The following is a 25,309-nucleotide window of genomic DNA, read 5'->3' as shown; positions in this document are numbered from 1 at the left end:
TAAAAAGTTATTAAAAAATAAAAAGAAACGAACATGTAATAACTTTTTAGTTAAATTACAACTATATATTATCTTTTTTCTCTGTCACCCTATAACAAGTACACTAAAACACAAAAGGATATAAAACACTAAAACACAAAAGGTTTTATATCCGTTGCAACGCGTGAGTTTTGTTTCCCTAGCTTTAAACAATTCACAAGCATGCAATCACGCTTTATTGTTTCTTTTTAATTCAGTAAAAGTAAATAAATGCAAGGGTTAAATGCAATATTTTTTTTATGTTTTGAAATCGATAGAACAAAGGACGATGTGTCCTCTCATGACTTTCACACCCATGTGTCGTTTTAATATGTGCCTATCTTGTTAACCCCTCCTCTCTTTATCTCTCTCTCTCTCTCTCTCTCACACACACACATACTGACTTGGCTCATCACATTGACTTGTTCTCCGGTGACTTGCTCCGGCCATCATGAGCCTGAGATCGGTGAGCTCAGCCACACCTGATTGATGTATGATTTACACAGATTCCACCATGTGTGTGTTTATGCAATTTTTGTAATCTTTTTTCGCTGAATTCGCGTTTCAGTATGATGATTCTGTTTTAAAAAAACATGGGGTTTCAATTTGATTTATTCGGGTCGGTTTCGAAACCTCATTTTTGTAATTGTGTGATTGAATTATTGAAATTTATGAAATTTGTTGTTTTGATGTGTTTAATTCGTTTAATTTGCGAATCGGTGAATTTATATATGGGAAATAATATCAGAAACAGAAAATCAGAATTTGTGTTTTTCCGACAACTTTTTTTTAATTGGGAATTGATTAATTATTGTATCAATTTGATGATAATAATAATTGCATGGATTTGGTGTTTGTTTGTAGCTGTAACATTAAAAAATGTCAATTTGTTCGCCTAACAATTGTCTGGATTTTAACTGTTGAATTATACTTTTTAGGTGGTTGGTCGCTTTAGTGGCAGAAATTGGATTTGGGTGTTTTGACAGGTTAATTTCAGAGAAAGGAATTCGGATCCGTCAGTAAAATTCATTCCGTTCCGATTTCAAGAATTTGATTTCCGTAAAAAGATAATTTTGGGGAAGCTGTTTGAAGGAGGTTTAGTATGAGCTTTGAGAAGGAATTTCCAATTCCTAATGGAAACAGGGATTCCTGGAGTTCTATGACACACGGAATGTCGATTCCGCAAGAGAGCGGAATTGGGTGCGGCGGTGGGATTGAGCTTGTGGGTTATGGGGATCCTACAATGGCTCCGAGAAGGCCAATGCCGATGGATAACGGAACGCTTAGTAACATGGATTCTTGGAATACAACTACCAAGAGTACCATTTTGCAAAGGAACGGAATTAGCCAAAGTAGTAGCTCCTGGCTTCCGGTGACTTCAGAACAGCAAATAAACGAGAAAATAAATCCGGTTCCAGTTGAGATGCAAGAAACTCAATTGGAAACCGAGAACTGGCATGATCTGATTGGGATGTACACAGATTTGTTGCAAGAAAAGCCGGTTAATCAACAACCGCCACCAATGGTTCATAATAATGGGAATCAGAATTGGGTTGCGAGTATAACCAAGACGAAGTTGACCCAAACACCGAATCCAGTCCCATATCAGAATCACACAACATACCAACCCTCAATCTATAATACTTCACTGACTTCTATGCTTGGAAGTCAACAAACTCACAGGTTCACTTCAACCAATGTGATAAATAATGGACCCGGCCCAAAAGGTGAGTAATTTTGCTAATATGTTCTAAAGTATAGATTTCAAAAATCGCCGTTTCCTTATAGCAAACTGATAAGAGAACTTTTTTGTTTCACAGATGGATTCACAGTCAATTACGGACCACACTACTGCCCGGGTTCACCACCAAGATTGAAACCCGATCACATAATTGATTCTTTCCCGTTTGCCCCAATCACACCGGGTAATCAAATAAAGCAGATGAACGGTAACCTGGTGCAGGAAAAGGTCAACATTTTGAATAAAGAAAGCTCGGCTCGTGCAGAAACCGAGAATGCAAATGATGCAGTATCAATGAAGGATGCAGAAAATTTGTACAACGAGCTGTTGCAGACGATTGAGAACTCTCCACCTTCGGCAGTTTCAACAACACAGAAAGATTGCATAGTTTCTGAAGATAAAGACGAACAAGCCAGTGACTTGCAAAAAACACCCAACCAAAAAACGCCATCAAGAAGAAGAAAACACCGCCCGAAGGTGATTAGAGAAGGGAAACCAAAAAGAACACCTAAAAATCCAAAAACCGGTACTCCGGGTGAGATCCGAGTAAAAAGAAAGTACGTAAGGAGAAAAGGTGTGAATAATCCAAATGAAAATACCCCTGTGGAAACCGTTCAGAAAAGAAAATATGTGAGAAGAAAAGGCGGTAAACGGTGAAAAAACTCCAGCGGAGAGAGTTCAAAAAAGAAAATATGTGCGGAAGAAGGGCATTGACCACTCGGAAAGTCAACCACAGAGCACAGTAGATGATACCCCACCCAAATCATGCAAAAAACAGCTGAATTTTGATTTGGAAAACATGACACAAGATAAAGGCAACAACAATAAAAGCAGTCAACCGGATATAACTGTTCCTAGCACACCTCACGTCAAACCAAGTAATCATGGTTTAAATGGGCTTACAAAAAATATGGCCACAAGTCTAAAACAAGAGGGAGTTGTTAACGAACATGGAACGACGGTAGTAGGCGATACCCCACCCAAATCATGCAAAAAACAGCTGAGTTATGATTTGGAGAACATGACTCAAGATGAAGGCCATGGCAATATAACCAGTCAACCAAATATAATTGTTCCTAGTACACCTCTTCTCAAAGCAAGTTGCCATGCGTTAAACGTGCTTGCAAGAAATATGGCCACAAGTCTAAAACAAGACGGAGTTGTTAATGAAAATGGAATAAAAAATGATGTTTTCCAAACAGACATGAGGCTCATACCGGCTCAACACACCCTTCCGACATTCAAAAGTGAAGGTATGGTTAGTTTAGATGAAAGAAGAGGTATCAAAAGACAGAGTTGTGAGCAGATGAATTATAATGCAAATGCTATGAATTCTCTCCTTATGTACCAAAAAATGCTGTTAGGGGTTGCAAACCGTGCTTATAACAGCAACCATCTGGGCACTATTTTGTTAGAAAACCGAAAGAAAATGAAGATGCAAAGTGAGTTTCTAGATAACTCAAGACAAATGCAGGGAGTTTATGGAAACAGATCAGCCATGGGGTTACTAAATTCTAGCACTGGAAGAATTGACCCATCTTGTAAGGTAATAAATATAGGTGGAAATGGCGGCAGCCACCGCTTCTGGCGGCCAATGTCGGCGACACATTATTTACTGAAGCGTCAGCTCTCGAATGGATTACCGCCCCACATGATGAGATCGATGCCAGGAAGATTACAAAATCACAGTCGGGGTATAATGATCAGCTGGAATAAACCGTCACTAATCCCAACAAAAGCAGCCTTCAGAAATGCAGCTACAACTTACCCTAAGTTTGGACCAAATTCATATAACCAGAGGTTTAATGGATTGCGTGAGATGCTTCAGCAACATCGGAACAATTCCTTAAAAAGTTACCAGAAACCATCGAAAGCAGCAAGAGGTAACTGTTTGAAATCAGTATAAAAAACTTTATTAAGAGTGTAATGGCTAAAAACGGGTTCAGGTCAAAACAGATAACTTTTTAGTACTGATCGGCCAACACAAAAAAAGGTCTTGTGTCTTTATGAGCCTTATAAATGGTTAATGTGTCAAACATAGCAATACAGCTTAGAAGGTTTTATGCATTTTGAAAACATTTTGAGTGGTTTTTTGACCTGCTCATTTCCAGCTTAAATAATTAATCAGCATATCGCTTTGGGCGCCTAGGCACTAATTTTAGTCAAAGCGCAATTCCAATGGCTTGCCAAACTTAAGGCGCAATTATGGAGTTTAATCTGATTTTGATATTTTTTTATTTCTTTTGATTTAACACTTAACCAATTTAAACCTACATACCTATAAATCATCGGATTACCAAAACTAAGGCCATTCTATATCTACATAGTGATTGATAATTAACTCTGTATTTCACAAAGCAAGAAGAAGGTTAACAGTAAAGTTAAGCATGTTTATTTATTGATTATTTCAATGATGTGTACGATGATGTTAATAAAAAGCATGCAACTTTTATTTTTTGGCTTTCGTTTTACTATTTATTACTTTATGAAAATTCTATTTTCAAGTATGAGCATTTTATTTAGGGATTTGAGATGATTTTGGTATTGGAATATTTTGGTATTTGAAAAAAAATGATATTTTCCATAACATAATATATTTTAATTCTTTTTATTTAAGCGCGCTTTATTTTTTTGAGGCCCATGCTTTTTTTTTTGCGCCTAGGCCCTCGGAGAGGCCTTTGCGCCTTGACTGCGCCTAACTCATTTGATAACTATGTTAATTAGTGCATACATTTCACCCATTCAGAGAAAACTATAACAAATGGATCAAAGATGCAACTTACATATAGTTTTGAACAGATAACGGTTTTAAAGTGTTACAGTGGGTAGCGTGTTTGAATATTTCTAGCTAACAATGCAGGAAGGCCAAGGAAGCAGAAAGTTGAAGATCCGGTTGATATTATTACTCGTGGTCTAGAAAGACTACAGATGTATGACGGGAACAGGGTACAGCAAAATGAACTTGTTCTATACAAAGGTAGTGAGGCCATGATTCCATTTGTGCCAATCAAAAAAAGAAACCAACGCCCTAAAGTAGACCTAGATCCAGAATCAGAAAGACTATGGAATCTATTGATGGGTAATGAAGAAAGCAATGGTGCTGAGAAACAAGATGATGATAAAGAAAAATGGTGGGAAAATGAAAGGCGAGTGTTCAGTGGGAGAACGGACTCATTCATTGCTCGTATGCATCTTGTTCAAGGTATAAATTAATAATCTAGGTGAAACTTAATTGTAATTTCATTAAAAAAAATGTTACGGATAATAATATACACATTACCTTCCTCAGGAGACAGAAGATTCTCACGATGGAAAGGATCTGTAGTTGACTCGGTGATTGGTGTCTTTCTCACACAAAATGTTTCTGATCATCTTTCAAGGTGAAACTGATAACTTGTGTAGTCTAACTACCTTTCAAATAACACCTGTTAATATTGTTTTAATGGTTTTGTTACTTGTGCAATGTATGCAGTTCTGCCTTCATGTCTTTGGCAGCAAAATTCCCCGTTAAGTCAACAAGCGCCAACGAAACATGCTGCCAAGATGGCATCCCATCATGTCATGAAAAGACCACGCCATCTTCAAATTCACCTGAAAACACAACACATATAATTTCATCACCTAGAGATGCAGAAAATATTCATTTCAAAATATCAGAGGAAGAAGTGATACCGTCACAAGAGTCTTTCGACTCTTCCACAATTCAGACAGTTGATGAATGCGGGTCCAGCGCCGGGTCAAACTCAGAAGACCATTCCTTTAACGATGACCAGGCAACAAACATGCATCATTCACCAGAAGAACCTGCATGTAACATACAAGTTCCAGAAACAAATGGCATCAATCTAAATAGCCCATCCAGTCAGTTTCAAGCGGGAATAACATCAGGCTTACCTTCATCTAATTCTGGAGTGACAGATGCATATCATACAAGTAATGTAGCCAGTCCACAAAGTGAAATACCAAAGTTCCAAACACCTCCACAAGGCCAATACAACTTACCGCGCAGCCATCCTAGTCAGCCTTCGGACACCACTATGCTTGGAGGTATACCTATTATAAGTGTTGAGGACAGGGTATCAGTAGCTAATAAGCAAAACTGCTTTGAGGATACAGTCACTGAAGCAAACTCAAAGAAGCAAGATGCTTCGCGTGCACCAACAAGTGGGCCAGGCTCAACTGTGCCAAAGGCAAAAAAAGAAACGCCTGATGAAAGAAAAACAACAATTGACTGGGATAGCTTGAGAAAACAGGCCCTGTCTAATAGTGAAAAGAAAGAGAGAAGCAAAGATGCATATGACACAATTGATTATGAAGCACTGAGACAGGCCAGCGTTGATGAGATTTCAAATGTTATCAAGGAACGTGGAATGAACAACCTGTTAGCTGATAGAATGAAGGTACTGCAAACAAACTACTTTGTGTATTAGTAGTTACTAGATAGTACCATGGTCCATAGTTATAAACTTATAGCTATTAAATGGTTACTGCCTATATGCAGGATTTTCTAAACCGCCTGGTGACAGATCACGGATCAGTTGACCTAGAATGGTTAAGAGATGCGCCCCCTGATAAAGCAAAGTAAGCTCTAGAAAAAGCAGTTGACTGAACTTTAACTATTGCACTCATAAAATTTATAGCTTATGAGTTTTATTTAAACTTTGTTTAAAAGGGATTACTTGCTGAGCTTTCGGGGGTTGGGGCTGAAAAGTGTGGAATGTATTCGCTTGTTAACACTTCATCATCTTGCTTTTCCAGTAAGTTTATGTTAAAAGTATGCATATATATAAACATTTAGACATGTTGAAGAAATTTGACTTATGTGATATCGATGTCTTTTTTCCAGGTCGACACAAATGTTGGGAGGATAGCAGTGAGACTGGGGTGGGTCCCTCTCCAGCCACTACCAGAATCACTCCAACTGCATTTACTGGAAATGTAAGTATATGGATATCATAGAACTTAAGCATATATTGGATAAGTTATGAAAAGTATGCTGACTAAGTTTTCACACAGGTATCCAGTGTTGGAGTCCATTCAGAAATACCTTTGGCCTAGGCTGTGCAAGTTGGATCAGTTGACACTGTAACTAACACTTATCCCGAGAACTATAAATAAAAAAACACCAAAAATTAAAAAGACGGAAAAATATATGAAAACTAAAGATACTTGTTGTACTGACTAACGTGTGGTTCTTTGACAGATATGAGCTACACTACCAAATGATTACATTTGGAAAGGTATATCCTCTAGTTTGCACCCCAATTCCTACCAGATTAGTTGTTTCAAAGAAAAGAGTTGAGATTTTATGATGTTATATAAATTTAAATGAAGGTTTTTTGCACAAAGAGTAAGCCAAACTGTAATGCATGTCCGATGAGAGCAGAGTGCAGACACTTTGCCAGTGCTTTTGCAAGGTATGGCAATCAATCTCATTTTCTTTTTTATACTTTTCAGCTTCTTTAAGTAGCTTGAAGGATAAAACACACAGCATTGTATGACCACAGATTAAAAGTTTAGTACATATATGATAGACACCTCCAGTGCCAGCGGATACTAGCCGTTAATGATAATCGGAACAAAAGACGGGTCCGTGTAACCGGGAAACGTTTGGGTCCGTTCGACCCAGGTGGACCCACTGAAAAGAAAATGGATCCATATTTGTTTCCATGCAAACTTTAGTCTTAAATTTTGGTTGTTGTTTACCTATCATGCACGATGTTTTTATTATGCTTTACTTTTGTTTCCAATTAAATGGGTTAGTGGAGTCATTAGTTACTGCTTAGTGGGTAGTTTGTTTCTTTTCTTTTTATATATATGTATCGAACAAATGGCAATGGAAGTTAGTGAGTTTATGATGAAAAGTTATTGTATTGATTTATCTCATGAGAGTGAGAGTTAGATTAATATGTGTCTATGCTAGTTCAACCTTGGCAAGTTGGATGGTGTTCTTAGACCCGATCCTCTAACCGTAGTGGTGTATCTGTATCTTCGGTTAAAGATCGTAGCCCGACGGTTTGTTTTCGGTGGTGTATCTGTATCCGAAATCGATCGTTGAACTATCCGTTTTATTTATCATTTCAATTTTATACCCGTTACCTGTGATATTGCTATCATTCCAAATGATAGCAATATCAATGATAGCAATATCACAGGTAACGGGTATAAAATTGAAATGATAAATAAAACGGATAGTTCAACGATCGATTTCGGATACAGATACACCACCGAAAACAAACCGTCGGGCTACGATCTTTAACCGAAGATACAGATACACCACTACGGTTAGAGGATCGGGTCTAAGAACACCATCCAACTTGCCAAGGTTGAACTAGCATAGACACATATTAATCTAACTCTCACTCTCAAGAGATAAATCAATACAATAACTTTTCATCATAAACTCACTAACTTCCATTGCCATTTGTTCGATACATATATATAAAAAGAAAAGAAACAAACTACCCACTAAGCAGTAACTAATGACTCCACTAACCCATTTAATTGGAAACAAAAGTAAAGCATAATAAAAACATCGTGCATGATAGGTAAACAACAACCAAAATTTAAGACTAAAGTTTGCATGGAAACAAATATGGATCCATTTTCTTTTCAGTGGGTCCACCTGGGTCGAACGGACCCAAACGTTTCCCGGTTACACGGACCCGTCTTTTGTTCCGATTATCATTAACGGCTAGTATCCGCTGGCACAGGAGGTGTCTATCAATATAGTCTACTCAACTAAATATGCATGCCTAAATATTAGAAGGCAATAGTGTATTTCAGAAATCGCTATTTATTAGCCATGTGGAAAAATGTCTCAATTAGATAATCGTATTATGTAAAACTAGTGTGTGCACTTCAGATAGAAAGATTACTTTTCAACTTCAAAATATAGATATAATTATAATTTTGTTTAGGAAATTGGAAGACTGAATGAAAACCTTAAAAACAATACCAATTAGCAATTTGTTGACCACAGAAGATATACAAGAATATGTAATACTGTAACATGTAAGTTCATTAGTAAATACGATATTATAACAGAAATCTATACCGTGCAGTGCAAGGCTTGCCCTCCCAGGACCAGAGGAAAAAAGAATAGTTCCTTCAGATGCTCCTGTTACAACAGATCCCATGCCACCACCTGTGGTTATCAGGCCCATGCCACTACCTCCAGCTGAAAATGAATCAAACGAAAGTGCAGAAATTTCCGGGAATACTTGTGAACCAATCATTGAGGAACCAACAACTCCTGAGCCAGAAACCAATGATATATCAATAAGTGACATTGAGGATCAATACTATGAAGATTCTGATGAAATTCCAAGTATCAAGCTCAACATGGAAGAATTCACAACCAATTTGCAGAACATAATGCAAGATAGCAATGATCTATCCAAAGCTTTAGTCGCGTTAACTCCTAAAGCTGCTTCCATCCCAACACCTAAACTTAAGGATGTTAGTCGCCTGCGAACAGAGCATCTAGTGTAAGTCTAAATTGACAAATACAAGTAAATCATGATAGTAATCAAAAATAGCAGGAGAGTTTAAAACATAAAGGATAACTTTATATATTAATTATGTGACTTGAATTACTCTCATCCTGTTGCAGGTATGAGCTTCCGGATTCCCATCAGCTTTTGGAAGGGGTTAGTGAAATTTGTTAAGGGCCGTCTTTGATACATGCTATAATTACCAACTAACTTCCACATTCTATTTTTCAGTTGGACAAAAGAGAACCTGATGACCCAAGCCCCTACCTTCTGGCAATATGGACACCAGGTAGTGACTTACTTAATGCATAGTGACACTATTTTTTTCTCTGTTGAAAAAGGTTTTTTCCACAGAGTTTTTCCACAGAGACAAAATAGTGTCACTATGCAGTATGCATGAAGTCACTAACCATAAGTTATATGCACTTAAGAATCTAAAGTCAGGCTGTAGCCAATACCTTTGGACACCCGCTTCTATTAAAAACAAACTCATAGTCTACATGATTTATACTAATATGAAATTCACATATCAGGTGAAACTGCAAATTCAGCACAGGCTCCTACAACAGACTGTTTGGCCCAAAAATCAGGCCAGTTGTGTGATCAAACAACATGCTTTTCATGCAACAGTGTTAAGGAAGCAAATTCAAAAGTGGTCAGAGGAACTATTTTGGTGAGAACCCTTATTACTATAGTACATGATGCATACTATAACTATTAAGCAAAACAACGTAGAAAAACTTATTTTTAACTATTTTTATAACAGATACCATGCAGAACAGCAATGCGAGGGAGCTTTCCGCTCAATGGCACATATTTCCAAGTAAATGAGGTATGTAAATCTGATATTACATATAAGATTCAACTTGTCTAAAGCTCATACTCTACGTTTTCCGGTTTCCAGACATATTATCCAAATCAATAAATTCTTAGTAACATGTCATCCATATATATGTACACTATGCAGATGTTTGCAGATCATGCATCAAGCCTAAATCCAATTGATGTTCCAAGAACATGGATTTGGAACTTGCCAAGAAGAAAAGTTTACTTTGGGACCTCTGTATCAACAATCTTCAAAGGTACAGGCTCATCATGGACTATATATTCCATCTCTTCTAAAGTTACATATGTTGTTAGTTAACAATAGACTGATAGGATATTGGTTTTTTTTTTCTAGGGCTAACTACTGAGGGAATTCAATACTGCTTTTGGAAAGGTATGTACCACTTAATTCTCAAGCAAATTCTAAAATTGAGAACTTTAAATCATACTCAAAAGTAAATGTTTCACAATATGCATCAGGATTAAGAACGCGTTTACTTCGTTTCAATGATGCACATGCGGAACAATATTAGTACCATTAATAGAACCAGCGACTCACCGAGTGTTGAACATTGATTACATTAAAAATTAGCGCGGTGCCTTTTCAAGAATTCCAACCTCTAATTTTCCTTCCGGTCCCCCCACCTTTTGCAGCCATGATTTCAATAGTGTGTGCTCTGATAACAGTTTTTTCAAAAGCAACACAATATCGCTTATAGCTCTAAAACACAATGATGTGTCCATGAACTGACTAAGCGTTTGTGAGATAAATCGCTTTCCTCGAGTCGCTTGAGATGGCTGACCCCAAATAAATTTCTTTGGGGTCATAATAATCAATTAAATGTAAACTACCTATCTTAATCCTAAATAATTAAGTTAAGGAAACTTCTTAATGTAATCGCATAACGTGATCTTTATTATAACAGCGGTCTAGTTTCCTTATTTTTGTTTTGACTTGGTGTAAAACAATATATTAGACTTAACTAACAGCAACCAGAATCATAAATCATGCATGTAAACAGTAATTTAACTTGTGAAACATTGACAGCAGGAATGAGGGCAAAGATAATATACCAGTAAAATATCATACTAAATGTAAACCAAAGTTATAATGATATCTGTTGAACAACTTGCAGGATTTGTTTGTGTGAGAGGATTTGATCGAATAAACAGGGCGCCTAGACCTCTGATGGCTAGACTACACTTCCCAGCAAGCAAGTTAATCGCACAAAAAACTAAGGCAAATAAATGAGCTACGAGACATACATAAAGCTCCAGGATCAAGAACTGTAGCCATGAAAAAAGCTAAGAAACTAACCGCTTGATTCACATTCAACTGTCCATGATTTAAGCAACCACCATGACAAATGTAAGTTAGCAGAGAGAAATGCATTATTTATATTATCATCAATTCATTTCCCTATGCTCAGAAAACGAGCCATTTTTTTACCAGTTAGTCTATTTAACATAAGAAGGTTAGCAGAGCAGTAGGTTCCTTTTACTTTCAGATACATGTATGTACTTTCTAACATCTTTTAATAAATGCAATCCATCTGGAGCCATTGTTTGTGCAAATGATATCAGTGTTGTAGAACTCGGGCGTCAGTCAGGTGGTGGGATATCAGCTAGAGATTAATCGGATTGGAATTTTTATAAGTAATTTTCAAATTACATATATTTTAAAAAATTAAAACAAGGTCTGATTGTCTTTCAAATAATCAATAAATAACTAAATATAGCCTGATTTGGGCCGATTTTTTTACCAAGTTGACCGCGTTTGACCGACTATCGATTAATGAGTAGGTAAAATCGCATCTATCTAGGGCCGATTACCGATTAATCCCCCGCCTAGATCCGATTTTTACAACACATAGTGATATCCCTTGAATTTAGCTTCTACATTTCCACATATGACTAATCTTAGTGCTACTACGTCTATACATCCTATTTTACAATTATCACAAACAAACAAACAAACAAACAGCATCATATATTGCCATTTCACTAAAACGTTATGCATCGCATTATACGTTCATTTCGATTCCAGTAAAAAATTGAAATCTATACTTAAATTAAGACTAAAACCATCAGAATCAATTATGTAACATTGAAACACGCATTCAATCAGCAACAAACACATGATATAACAAACTCAGTATATCCATATAGATTACAGATCAAACTAGCAATCAAGCATGGACAGTATAAAACTATAAATACTACATCCTGTTCATAAGAATGAATAACTGTTACCTGATGGATTAGAAGATCGAGGCGTAAACCCTAGATCACATACGATTCGTTTAAAATATCAACGAAGCTCGTGGCAAATCTGGCACAGTACTGATATACTTCTGCTTTGGCGTTTGTGTTGTGTAAATGAATGAATGCTTGCATTGCACTTTTTGACCGCTGACTGCTGAAAAGTTAGTTTTCCCTCCTGTTTCGAGTTTCGAGTTTTTAGCGACAGCTGTTCATGGGTTTTTACTGGACCCGGTCCGTTATCATTGGGTCGTTTTGAATTTCAAATTTTTAAACATGGAATCTCACTTTACTTTATCTACTTGCTTTTTATTTCTAAGTTACTATTTTTAAATCCAAAATTACATTAATTGTATGATTCTTACGTGAGCGAGTTTGAATTATATTAGGGCGAAGGGATGAACTAGAGCTTTAATCCCATATTCGAACCCGATAGGGGGCAAGGGTTTACAGATTTCGTCTGGTTCCCGCATGTCGGGGGTACAGTCTGTCGAGGAGTCGACCTTGACATAGCCCCGAAAAATGTAGGTTTATACGTGAGATTCTTTGTCAGTCAAAATAATTAAATAAATGATACTTCTTATATGTTTATCATTACATTTTATCCTTTCTTCATTCATAACCACCTTCAAAATATATTAAAAAATTATAAAGTGCTACATGAAGTTTTCAAATATACAGAAAATCAATGCATTCTCTCTTTTGATTCACTCACAACATCCGAAACCACTACCTATATTATAAAAATCTCACTCACAAAATCACAAAATATACTTGATGAATTGTAAATGCTCTAATATGTTTAATGCGTTGTTATTATCATAGCCTTTTCTTTACTTTTCTTTTTTTTTTCACTTTTTTTTAACGTCTGTTGTAATCATAATAACTAGTTGTGAATTGTGCGGACCCGTACATTTAAAGTTTTGGTTTAAATGTGTTGAAAACCTTTAGCTTTTACTTATTGATTGGGTTTAATCCCAATTCATAATTTTATTTTTTTTTACAATCTCAATTGTTAACTTATTTTCCATATAATTTTAATATTGTAAAGCATGCAAATTTTATTAGATACTTAGTATAATTTATCATTTTTTGTTCCTTATTTTAGGTCGATTAACAAACCTATATGTTAAGAATTAGTTGCGTATGGAGAGGTGGGTATGGTTCAGTTATGCCATATAATTTAGTGTATTATAGTTTTGTGTGTGTGAGTTTATATAATACTTTTAACTTCAGACATATTTACATATTCAAAAATGCTTTTCTCTTTCTTATTAAAACTCTAGTGGTTGTTTCACCTTGCGCATTTCAGAACCACATTATCATGTGTTTATAATGCATAACATTTATTTCAAAATACAATGAACCATGTTTTAAGAACCCATGAGACCAATTGAGATATTTTTTGCAATTACAATTATAGTCGTACAACATATTAGCATACCAACACATACGATGTAGGTTAAACTCCGTGGACGATGCCTTATTTGTCATGCTGAGGTAAGAAGATGTTTATTTAAACATTACTGAAATAATAACGAACATTGTTATCAATCTTTAGGTCCTTAGACACATTGACCCAAACCAAACCAAGCCAATACAACTTCTTCCTCTATGTTTCACTCATCACTTTCGCTCATGGTCCTTTTGAGAGGTAATTACACAGCTTGTTTCTTTTCGTGGTTATCGATTGCTTTTAGAAACAATATTGGGTTGTGGTTGGGGGGTTGTGTTTAGGGAGCAAATTCAGGTGTGAGTGGAGATTGGTTAATCTGTGATTGCTTCCAACTAGCGAAAGTGTAGACTAGTTCAGTTGGGTCTATTTTCATTTGGGGGCGATAACGCAAGCTAAAATTGAAAAAAGTTATTGTTAAAACTTAAACTGGATTCAACTCGAGCAAATGATTCGCTTCTTTAACCATATCAAGCCAACGACTCTTTCTCTCTGTTATCTGTAACTCGAGCCCCTATGAATCAACGATAATAACCCGCATCACCCATGCCGCGCTCACGGAACAAGGTGATTGTTTATTAAACAAACTTATTTTCATTTGACTTAACAGCAAACACTCATTTCAACTTGATTCAAGCTTCTCCATTAATGGCAGTCAACTCACCCCCATTCGAAACCCTAACCCCATCTCAATTCACCACATTCACAATCCCAAACACCGTAAACCACCGCTGCCACCTCCACACCCCACTCCTCCGTATCGCCGTCCTCGACTCTCCAACCGCCGCCGCCGACGACCTAACAATCGCCGCCATCATCATCCCGGAGCACCGTGAAACCGACTGGACATTCTCCACCGAAGCCGGCCATCTTCAGCTCTTATTCAATAACCCCAACGTCTCACGCCTAATTCTCATAGGTAATAATATAAACCCTAATCCAAAACCCCTGGATTACGTCCGTACTGTTGTTGATCCTGTTGTTGATTCAGTTAATAAGGAGAAAATTGAATTGGAATTGAATGGGTTGGTGATTGCTTTGCATCCGAAGTTGAGTTTCGTAAACGGTGTACCGAAACCCCTGTTTTTGACGTATGAAGATGACGTGTTGGTTCGGGTGATTGTTGATAGGTTTAATGGACCTTTTGTTGGTGAGTTTGTTGTTGAAGATGTTGAATTGGAAAACAAAGAGTTTAGGCGTAGGTTACGGTTCAAACGAATGCCTAATTTGATTCAATCGCAGGTCGTGATTAACCCGAGTGATACAGAGTTGGGTTTAACAAGTTTAATGAGTATGAAGAAAGTAAAGTTTCGGGTTGATATAGGGACGTTGGTTCAACCATATTTGACTCCGATGGTGTCGGGTATTTCGTTAATTGGTCCGTCTGTTAATGATCGGATTCGGTTAGGGTTTACTCCACGCGCGTTATGTTTAGGAGTTGGCGGCGGTGCTTTGTTGAGTTTTTTAAACGGTAAGCTCGGGTTTGAGGTTGTCGGAGTCGAGGCGGATGAGGTTGTTTTGTGTGTTGCGAGACGGTATTTCGGGTTGAATGATGGGAAGTCTGTTAAAGTTGTTGTTGGAGATGCTATGAAGTCGGTCGAGAGTTTGAATGGCAAGTTTGATGTGGTTATGGTTGATTTGGATTCGAGTGAGGCTAGAAGCGGGATTAGTGCTCCACCGCTTGAGTTTGTTAAGAAGTCTGTTTTTCGGGGTATGCGATCACTTGTTTACGATCATGGTGTCGTCGTGATTAATGTGATTCCTCCTAATGAGTTGTTTTACGAAACATTGGTGCAAAAGCTTCAAGATGTTTTTCATAAGGTCTATGCGGTGGATGTTAAGAACGATGGGAATATTGTTCTTATGGCGATGGTATCACCGGTTGTGGTTGTCGCCGATGAGTGTGAATGCGCTTTCTTGACGAGGTTGAGGTCAGTGGTTTTGGGATCTTATATGGACTGTATAGTGGAATTGTGAATCGTTGTAGGAGTATCTTCATTCATTTGAAACGGGTTTATTCGATTTGTTATGGTTTATAGCTTTGGTTTTTGGTAGAGTATAGTTCTTGCAGATTTGATGGGAATCATACATTGTAACTAAGAACAAGATTTCCAGTTCCCATATTAAATGATACAATTCTGTTCATTTCCTTGTGTAAAGTTCATTTTTCATAATACCTACATGAGTTTTATAGCTTTGTGAAACATCATCTTTTGATAGTTTTGATAGCTTTGTTACTTGAATTTTATGGAAGAACTAGAACTATGCCCCCCCCCCCCCCGGCCGTTGCGGTGGGGGTGTAAAATTGTGCCAAGTAGCATCTATGTCACACCACCGTCAACGACAACCAACACCAGGAAAAACTCGTATAAAGAAAGAAATTTAAAACAAAAAGGTTAAACCGAACGACAGTAGACGTAAAACATTGAACTACGCACGCGAAACGTAAAACATAAGAAACAATAACTAAGTCAATATAGGAGCTGCGTGCTACGACGGGCTCGTGAAACAGGAAAAAATAGGCGTAAAAACGTTGAATCATGCATACGCGTTGCAACGTGTTAACTCGCAAAGTTTAGACCGAAACATAAAACGTAAAATTTGTAAAATATGAAAAGTTTAGTGTACCAAAGTTGAAAGTGAAAAGTGCTAGGATTAAATTGTAAAAGATGTTGAAGTATTGGGTTAAAAACTAAAATACTAAATACAAAAATAATGAAAAAGAAAAACAAAAAGTGGGTACAGCCTATTAAAGCCCAATATACAAACCATGATGCATACTTAAGTTGCTAATTAGTCTATATTACATTTATAATTGATGCAAACATGTTTGCCTTCTTATTGGTCCACGTTGTCACAGCTTTTATCAATTTTAAATTTCTTTCATGACAGTTATTTCTTTGTATCATTTGATAATCAATATATGTATAACTCAACCACAGAACAATTTTCCGACGCCTTAACATCGGAACTAGAAAACAACTTAATTAAAGGGTTACGCATTCTATCGGTGGTTTCTTTCAGGCGTACCATTTCACACCCCCGCATTTAAAAAGACAGTTACAGCGTATGACGGTTTTCAAAATCCGTCGCATTGCTTCATCAATAGAGAAAGTAACCGTCACAATTAATGGACTGGCACCGTCATATGATGTACCGTGGTAATTTCCTACCTCCGAAACCGTCACCACCACTTCCCCCACTGAAAAGGTAGGTCCCAGCAGAGCCCAGTTGGACCCGCAAGACTCACCTTGAATAGGGACGTCTGCGCAATGACCAACTGCTCCAGCAGGACCCACCATGCTCAGAGAACCTTACGCGCAGTACGCCAGCTGTACCCGCAGGGAAAGCCTCCCACATTTTGTTACCAAATGATGCCATTCGGACTTAAGAATGCCGGGTCCACATACCAACGCCTGATGGACAGCCAGTTTCATGCCCAAATTGGGAGGAACTTGGAAGTCTACATGGATGACTTGGTCATCAAAAGCCCTGACCCAGAAGCGATGTTGAAAGACATCGAAGAAACTTTCAACACGCTCAGGAAGATAAACATGAAGCTCAACCCGAGCAAGTGTGCCTTTGGAATGGAAGAAGGGAAGTTCTTGGGGGTCATCGTCACTAAAGATGGCTTCAGAGCGAACCCTGAAAAGGTCGAAGCCATTATCAAAATGGAATCACCTACTACCATCAAACAGGCTCAGACACTGAATGGACGACTAGTGGCACTTAATCGCTTTTTGGCAAACCACGCGGATAAGTCGTTTCCCTTCGTGTCAACATTGAGAAACTGTTTAAAGAAAACGCACTTCCGCTGGACACCAGAAGCGGAAGCAGCTTTTCAGGAGATTCGGTCACGCTTGATCGAACTCCCAACGCTGACAGCACCAAAAGCGGGAGAGGAGTTAATCCTATACCTTTCCGCAACTGATAGAGCAACCGGGGCAGTCCTGCTAGTAGAACGAAAAGGCATCCAGATGCCAATCTATTATGTCAGCCGTATCCTAACAGACGTAGAAACCCGGTACTCTACCCTCGAAAAATTAGTCTTAGCACTTATACACGCTTCACGCAGGCTAAGACGATATTTCCAGGGTCACCCAATCACCATTCTCTCCAACTTTAAACTTGCAAACGTTCTAGGCAAACCCGAGTTATCGGGACGCCTAGCCAAATGGGCAATTGAGTTGGGGGAATACGCGATAAAGTATAAGCCAAGACCAGCCATAAAAGGCCAGGTTCTGGCCGACTTTATTGCAGAAGTGCCTGTATCGCGGGAAAAAGAGTGCCAGGAAGAGGCTCAACCCTCTCCAGCACAAGACATCAATGATGTCTGGCGACTCTACACTGATGGAGCAGCCAGTAACGAGGGTTCAGGCGCAGGGCTGAAATTAACCAACCCAGCGGGCCAAGAATACACTTACGCTATTCGACTGGATTTTCCAAGTACGAATAACGAAGCCGAGTATGAGGCATTCTTGGCTGGGCTGAGAATTGCGCGTAAGATGGGAGTGAAAAACTTGGAAGCCCACGTGGATTCCATGTTAGTAGCCAATCAAATCAACGGGACGTACACGGCCGTGAACGACACAATGGCCCTATACCTCGCACAAGCAAAATCCTTTATGCGCGATTTCAACGACTGCAAAGTCATACACGTCAAGCGAAGTGAAAACAAATCTGCGGATGCGTTAAGCAAGCTTGCATCATTAGCCTTCACCCACTTAGGAAAGGATATCCGCATTGAACTCCTCGAGACACCTTCGGTCCCACACAAGGAAATTTGTGTCATCCAAACCGGCACGGAAACGTGGATGACACCAATAATAAAATACCTTGCGGCAGGTACACTACCAGAATCCAAAACACAGGCAAGAAAACTACGCTGTAAAGCACTGAATTATCAACTCATCGATGACATCCTTTACAGACGTAACTTTCTTGGCCCACTCTTAAGATGCGTGGACAACCAAGATGCTGACTACCTCCTAAGGGAAGTACACGAAGGCATCTGTGGAGTACACGCAGGTCCCCGCGCTGTTGTAGCTAAGCTAAACAACGCGGGATACTTTTGGCCGGGGATGCATACGGATGCACTGGCATACATCAGAAAATGCAGGTCTTGCCAGCTTTACGCACCCAACACGCACCGCCCGAAGAATGAACTTGTTCCAGTCACTTCTTCATGGCCATTTCAGAAGTGGGCCATCGATGTGACAGGCCCATTTCCTACAGCAGCAGGAAATGTTCAGTTCCTAGTGGTAGCCATCGACTACTTCACCAAGGGGATTGAAGCAAAACCTTTAGCCCAAACAACCGCGAAACATATCAAAAAATTTATTTGGGAATTTATTATTTGTCGTTTTGGACTTCCACAGAATTTGGTGAGCGATAACGGCACCAACTTTGCTGACAAGAAGCTACAACAGTGGCTGAAAGAACTTCAAATCACCCACACCTTTACCTCAGTGGCACACCCGCAAGGTAATGGTGAGGTGGAAAGAGCAAATAAGAGCATCGTCGAAGGCATAAAGAAAAGACTCTTGGAACACAGATCCGGCTGGGTGGACGAGCTTCCGCACGTCCTTTGGACAAACAGAACGCTGAAGAAGGCCAGTACGGGAGAAACCCCGTTCAGTCTCACTTATGGCACTGAAGCTATGGTCCCGGTCGAAATTGGTTTACCCTCACCAAGGGTCTTGATTCAGCCAGAAGACAATGATGCGGAAAGACGGTTGGACCTTATGCTAACCGAGGAACGCAGAGACTTAGCCGCAGTGCGTGAAGAGAACTACAAGCGACAAATGCAAAAGTACTACAACACGCGGGTAAAACTCTGCAACTTCAATGTAGGAGACTACATACTGCGTAACAACGAGGCTTCGAACCAAGAACGCCCAGGAAAGCTGGCCCCGGTCTGGGAAGGGCCATACATTATCAAAGAAGTCCTGGGAAAGGGCGCATACAGGCTCGAAAGGCTCGATGGCACACCCATCCCAAGAACATGGAATGGAGCTCAATTACGCAAATGTTATATGTAGATCAATTCCAAACTTGTAAAGAAAAGGCCTAGAGCCACTTCTAATGGAAATGATTCTCCTTTCACAATGTGTTGATAGCCTTACCTTTATACTTATGAACTTCCCACACTGGTGCCGGAATTCACCGCATAAATGGGGGAAGAAGTAAGTCGTTACGTGTGGAAGGCGGCAAAACCCGCATAAACACAACGCTAAAAATAAGGAAAACCTACACGCAGGTCAGATGTAAGTAAAGTTTAGCCATCCTTGTAAGTGCAAGTGACGGTCTTACCCGCACAATCACGAACAAGGAAGCAAAACTTCAACCTATCATCTACCACGTTCAAAGGTTAACTTATTCTGAACACTTAGAAAATTTCAAAGGAAAAGATGAGGAAAACTTCCACGCAGGTCAGATATAAGTAAAGTTAAGCCATCCTACTAAGTGTAAGTGACGGTCATACCCGCACAATCATGAAAGAGGAAGCGAAACAAACTTATAATTTACCACGTTAAAAAGTTAACTTATCTAAGTACTAAAGAAATTACTAAGTTAGATCAAAACATGCGTAAAATAAACAAGGCAAAGAACAAACACAATCTTTATTTCATCAAATTCAAATATTACAAAGAGCTATACAAAAGCAAAAATCTACGCTAATGGTGGAAAGGGATCTTCAGAATCAAGCTTCAGGACCACTTCCACTTGGACCCGCTCCATCAGTAGAGCGTGATGGTTCAAGGAAGGCTTTAAGTATAGCTAGCCCATCATCAGCAGCAGCAACTTCGTTTACCTTCTCCACCACCGGATGCGGGAAGGCGGCATACTGGTTCACTGCCTGGTCGTAAATAGCTTCAGTATCCACATCATACAAAGGGAAGTTGGAAGGCGGGATGCCTTTCTCAACGAACCCTAGACCAAGCAGGAAGCCGGCCTTTTCCCCATCCTCATGAGAAGCGTTGAGGGCTGTGCTCATAGCATCGTCATAAGACGTCTCTGAGAAGACCCGATGCACAACCTACAAAGAAAAAAAATACAAGTATCAGAACCTTTTCTATTTACAAAGAAAAGCGTGAAGACATGAAGCTAAACATACCTGAGACAACGCTTCTCGAAGAAGCCATTCCTTGGCAACCAGAGCTTCTTGGAGGGCAGCTTGAGCTTCGTTACGGGCGCGTTCGGCTTCACTCTTGTTGAGGTTGGCAAGCAACACATCTTTAGCCACAGCCTCTTCGACGCCCTTTAGCTTACGCTCGGTATGGTCAAGCACCCCCCTCTGGTCCAAGATTTCTTGAAGCTTCTTAGCGTCCTCCATCGCCAAGGCATCATGAGCCTGCTGGAGAGCCTCTAATTTGGCTCTAAGCTCTTCATTCTCCAGGCGTAGAGGCTCAGCAACAGCTTCAGCCTTGGTGGCCCTTTCAGTCGCGTTCCTAGCAGTCTCCTTAGCCAGCCGAAGCTGTTCATTAACAGCTTGGGCAGCCTTGGAGCGAGCCTCGAGACGGGCCTGAACCTCGACTTCAAGGGCCTTGAACGCCTTCTCCTTCTCCGCCGCCGCGGCGGAAAGCCTCCTATTCTCCTCCCGGACAGCCCGCGCCTGAGCTACTTTCTGAAGGCGAGCTGCTTTTAACTTGTCGTTTTCACGACAAAGCAGCTCGACGCGCGGCTGCATCCGGGCTAGGAGAACCCGAAGCTCATTGCTTAGCCTACCCTCCTGGTAGCTAGCCATGGCTTCCCCCAACGCACCACTGGGAGCAGCGTGACGAGCCCACTCCACGCACTCCATAGGTGTGCGAAGGGTTGTTCCTCGGCGAATGTTCCATCGTGGAACATACACTTCATTGGAATCCGACACTGCAAAAAACAAAGAGCAGTTAGGAAAAGATGATTGAAAAATATAAAATAGGCCAAAAGAACCCTACGCACCTGTAGGGTCAATAACAGGCCGATAGCCGCCAAACCCATCACCTGAACCCAAGGGAAATCCATCCAAGAGGTCAGGCAGATGGGAAGGTGGCAGAGTTTGGCGATACGCCCCATGCATACCTGAAGGATCGGCCGTCATTGCCGATGACGGAGGAGGCATGGTGGCGGCCGCCGCGGTGGCCGCTGCAGAATCCGTAGCAATAGTAACCGCCGGCTCGGTGAAAGATGCTGTAAAAATAGCACTCACAGCCGGCGGTGACGTCATCACAGCTGGAACAGTCGGCTCAAAGGAGTGAGCGACTGAACCAGCGGATGCAGGCGCAGGCGCCTGGGTCGTCGCCTCAGGAAGGCTGACCAAGCCTACCGTCATTGGCGGAGAGGTACTCCTCTGCGCTCCACCCTGGAATGCGTCAACATCCACGCCTGCGTAAAGAAGATAAGTGTTAATGATAAGAACTATGAAGTTAATAGATAAAGTTTGTACTTACGGGTTTTCTTGAGCCTAAAGGTACGGAGAGGCGGGGACGAACCCGATGGAGCCGGCCTCTTTGCGCCGCTCACCGTCGTCTTCTTGGGCTCTCCGGAGGTGACAGTCGCAGCCTCCGGAGCGGTGGTCTTATCACCACCGGGATTCCCCGACACCTCTTCGCTCTCGGTCTCCGAATCAGACCGAGGCGCTGGATCGGCAGTGGAGGCCACCTTCTCCTTCCCCTTCCCGCCGGCAGCCTTCTTCTTCCGCACCAACAGAGGACCATCTGCGGATTCCTCATCAGAACATACGATTAGAGGAATTCCAGCAGAGGTTTCAACATTGAGGGGTCGAGGGTCGAATAGCGCCTTACCTGGCCGACGGGCGCTAAGGATCTCATGGCCTTGCGGATAGACCTCCACGAACCGATCCGCCGTTTGTTCCAGGATGGGCAACTCGTTCTCGTCCAGAGCACGAGTACCCATCCGAGCGGGACCGTCAGCCTCCCTCGGGTTCAGGAGCGACTGCAAGTCGTTCCCCTCTGAAATAAACAGGAAAGAAGTTAGAAGAAATTCAGAATCAACAAAAAGAAACAAAGCATACCGTAAGGAACAGAGTTCGAACCGTATTCGAGGACGATCGGAATCTTTCGCGCATCCGCCTCCTTCCACACCCGGCTCATCCCCAACATCACCATCCCGGACTCCGCAAACCGGTAAACCGGAGATTGGACCCGGGATATCTTCGAAAACCATTCCGCCTCCTCGTAGTTGGAGGCGTGAAGGCTGGGAAGTGCTTGCCCGTTCTTGAATTTCATGGCAATGGGGATGGCGCGAGCGGATATGAAGAAGAACTCCCGCTTCCACGAGCGAAGACTACGCTCGGTCGCGCAGATCTTTAAACCCTTAATCCGGATTATCAATGTATACCACCCCTGGATGCACCTCCAAGTGTAGAAGGTCATCAGGCGGTCAACATAGGGCTCAATGCCCAGAATCCGGCACACCCACTCGAAGTGCCGAATCTTGGCAATCGCCATCGGGTGCACCTCGGTCAGGTGCACACCGTGTCTCTCGAGGACACGGTAAACAAACTTTGTCAATGGGAACCTAAGATTCCCATAAACAAAGAATGCAGCATAAACCCCGATCTTGCCTCTGGGGGCATCATACACCGTCTGGTGGGGTTCAGGAAACTCAGGCTCGAGAGACTCGAGCATGAACTTCCTGACGATGTAATGATACAGATCGCCAGGCAGAGCACACTGGCACTCGCCAGCAGTACTCTTGTCATCGGCTGTAGAATCAAGATCACGAGACGACATCTTGCAAAAGAAAGAAGAAAACGATTTCGGGAGAATGCTTGCCTGAAAAGGTGAGTATTCGCCGGAAATCGCTTAGAAGATGAAGAGAAGAGTGAAAGTGTGGATTACAAAGAACCCTCTCCCCCTTTATATACTAATCGCAATTAATGCGATGCATTTAATGCGGAAGAGAGAGAAATCGAAGGTGCAATGAAACTATGACACGTGGCAAAAAGCAAGCTGGCAACAGCTGTTGATAGGACGCATACCATTAATTTCGCGGCCACGCGCCCGAAAAATCGCGCCCACGCGCCTGAAAAAGCGTCTGGAATGACCATGTACTGTCACGTCACCATAACTTCCTGCACGTCCTGACACAGTCAGAAGAAACCGTCGCACGACGTGTCAGAGGTTTGGACTGTTCTTATCCTTCCACCAACTCTTCGAATTTCAAAATTCAAAATTCAAAAAGATTCAAAAGTAAGCGGGAAAATACCCCTTACCTTGGCAACCAAGTAACTGTAAGACAGGTGCGGGTACAGTGTTAAGGCAAAACCCTTCACATACTTAGCACCTGCAAGGAATTGAAGCCAAGAATTCCTCGACAACCAAGTAACCGTAAGACGGATGCGGGTACAGTGTAAAGGCAAAACCCTTCACATACTTATCACCCGCAGGGAATTGACGCCGGGAATACCTTGGAAGCAAAGTAACCGTAAGACAAGTGCGGGTACAGTGTCAAGGCAAAACCCTTCACATACTTAGCACTCTGCAGGGAATTCAAACCAAGAAGGATCTTCTGGGCCATGCTGGCGGAAACGGGAATAACATCCCCGCATGACGGGAACGTCGAGAACTATATTGTTCGAAACTCCATGATGAGATTGGTGGTTTTAGCATAATTGATCAGTATGTTGAAAACTACCAAAACCCCACGGAGAATCCACACAAGTGGGACTCAACGCTCCTGACGTACGAGGAGGTTACAAACCTACCCGCCTCACACCCAAAGATCAAGCAGAAAAGTCGGGAATTTCTGCGTGACATCAGGAAAACCGCGGGAAGAATCACCACGGAAAACCTAAGAACTAAACCCTTTTCAAAAACTCCTTGTAAGTCCAAAAGTTCACCTCACTTATTAATAATTCATGAGAAGAACATTGGACTGGGGGGACTTGAAGAGGTAGGTCCCAGCAGAGCCCAGTTGGACCCGCAAGACTCACCTTGAATAGGGACGTCTGCGCAATGACCAACTGCTCCAGCAGGACCCACCATGCTCAGAGAACCTTACGCGCAGTACGCCAGCTGTACCTGCAGGGAAAGCCTCCCAATGGCGAAGTACCCCGCCTGTTCCCGCAGCTGCGGATACAAGCCATCAGGGAAGGCTACCCGCACTAACAGCAAGGCTACACGCACAAGGCATTCGCTACTTCAGTAGTCACATGAAGGAATGAGCAAGGCGGGAATACTCCCGCATAAATGAGCCAGTCCGTATGCTTCTGGAAGGTCTTTCGTACTATACCTACTAAGGTATGGGCGGAACAGACAATTTGACCAGAGCAGCCCATGAACCAATCACAGGGTGACAGCTCACCGACAACAATACGAGGAGGAGCACCCTCTAGTACTGTTTGTCACTATTAGCCGCTGCCTACTAACCAACCCTTACGATGGGACGTGCGCAGCCTACAGTTGGTGGAACAGTGCGTAGCCGGCAGTAAAGGAACAGTATACAGCCGACCTTTACTGTTGGCCGTAGCCTATCCACCAACCAGCATGGCCTGTGCGTAGTCCACTG

The 25,309-nt window shown here is 41.2% G+C and overlaps 1 protein-coding gene and 1 pseudogene across 2 annotated transcripts; both read left to right on the top strand.

Annotated features, from left to right (window-relative positions):
* The first annotated feature begins 1,062 nt into the window (after positions 1–1,062).
* Positions 1,063–11,643, top strand: LOC143542273 (transcriptional activator DEMETER-like; annotated as a pseudogene). Its single transcript, XR_013136873.1, has 19 exons — positions 1,063–1,745; positions 1,839–3,642; positions 4,620–4,961; positions 5,049–5,139; positions 5,232–6,159; positions 6,261–6,340; positions 6,432–6,516; positions 6,606–6,697; positions 6,776–6,844; positions 6,963–6,999; positions 7,094–7,176; positions 8,824–9,249; positions 9,375–9,411; positions 9,487–9,544; positions 9,789–9,928; positions 10,022–10,087; positions 10,223–10,337; positions 10,436–10,474; positions 11,217–11,643. The product of XR_013136873.1 is annotated as a transcriptional activator DEMETER-like (transcript).
* Positions 11,644–14,443: 2,800 nt separating this feature from the next.
* Positions 14,444–15,772, top strand: LOC143542240 (uncharacterized). The gene has a single exon (XM_077034875.1). The coding sequence runs from the start codon at positions 14,444–14,446 to the stop codon at positions 15,770–15,772; it is 1,329 nt and encodes a 442-aa protein (XP_076890990.1).
* Positions 15,773–25,309: the final 9,537 nt, after the last annotated feature.

The sequence above is a fragment of the Bidens hawaiensis genome, unplaced genomic scaffold (assembly GCF_021521415.1).
Source record: "Bidens hawaiensis isolate Kalapana, Puna unplaced genomic scaffold, B.hawaiensis_p1.1 tig00012813_1, whole genome shotgun sequence".
Taxonomy (NCBI): Eukaryota; Viridiplantae; Streptophyta; class Magnoliopsida; order Asterales; family Asteraceae; genus Bidens; species Bidens hawaiensis.
The sequence above is the reverse complement of the archived record's forward strand: the minus strand, read 5'-3'. Positions and strand labels throughout refer to the sequence as shown.

Excerpts from the sequence above, each read along its gene's own strand:
- LOC143542240 (XM_077034875.1), top strand. The coding sequence starts at position 14,444 with ATGGCAGTCAACTCACCCCCATTCGAAACCCTAACCCCATCTCAATTC.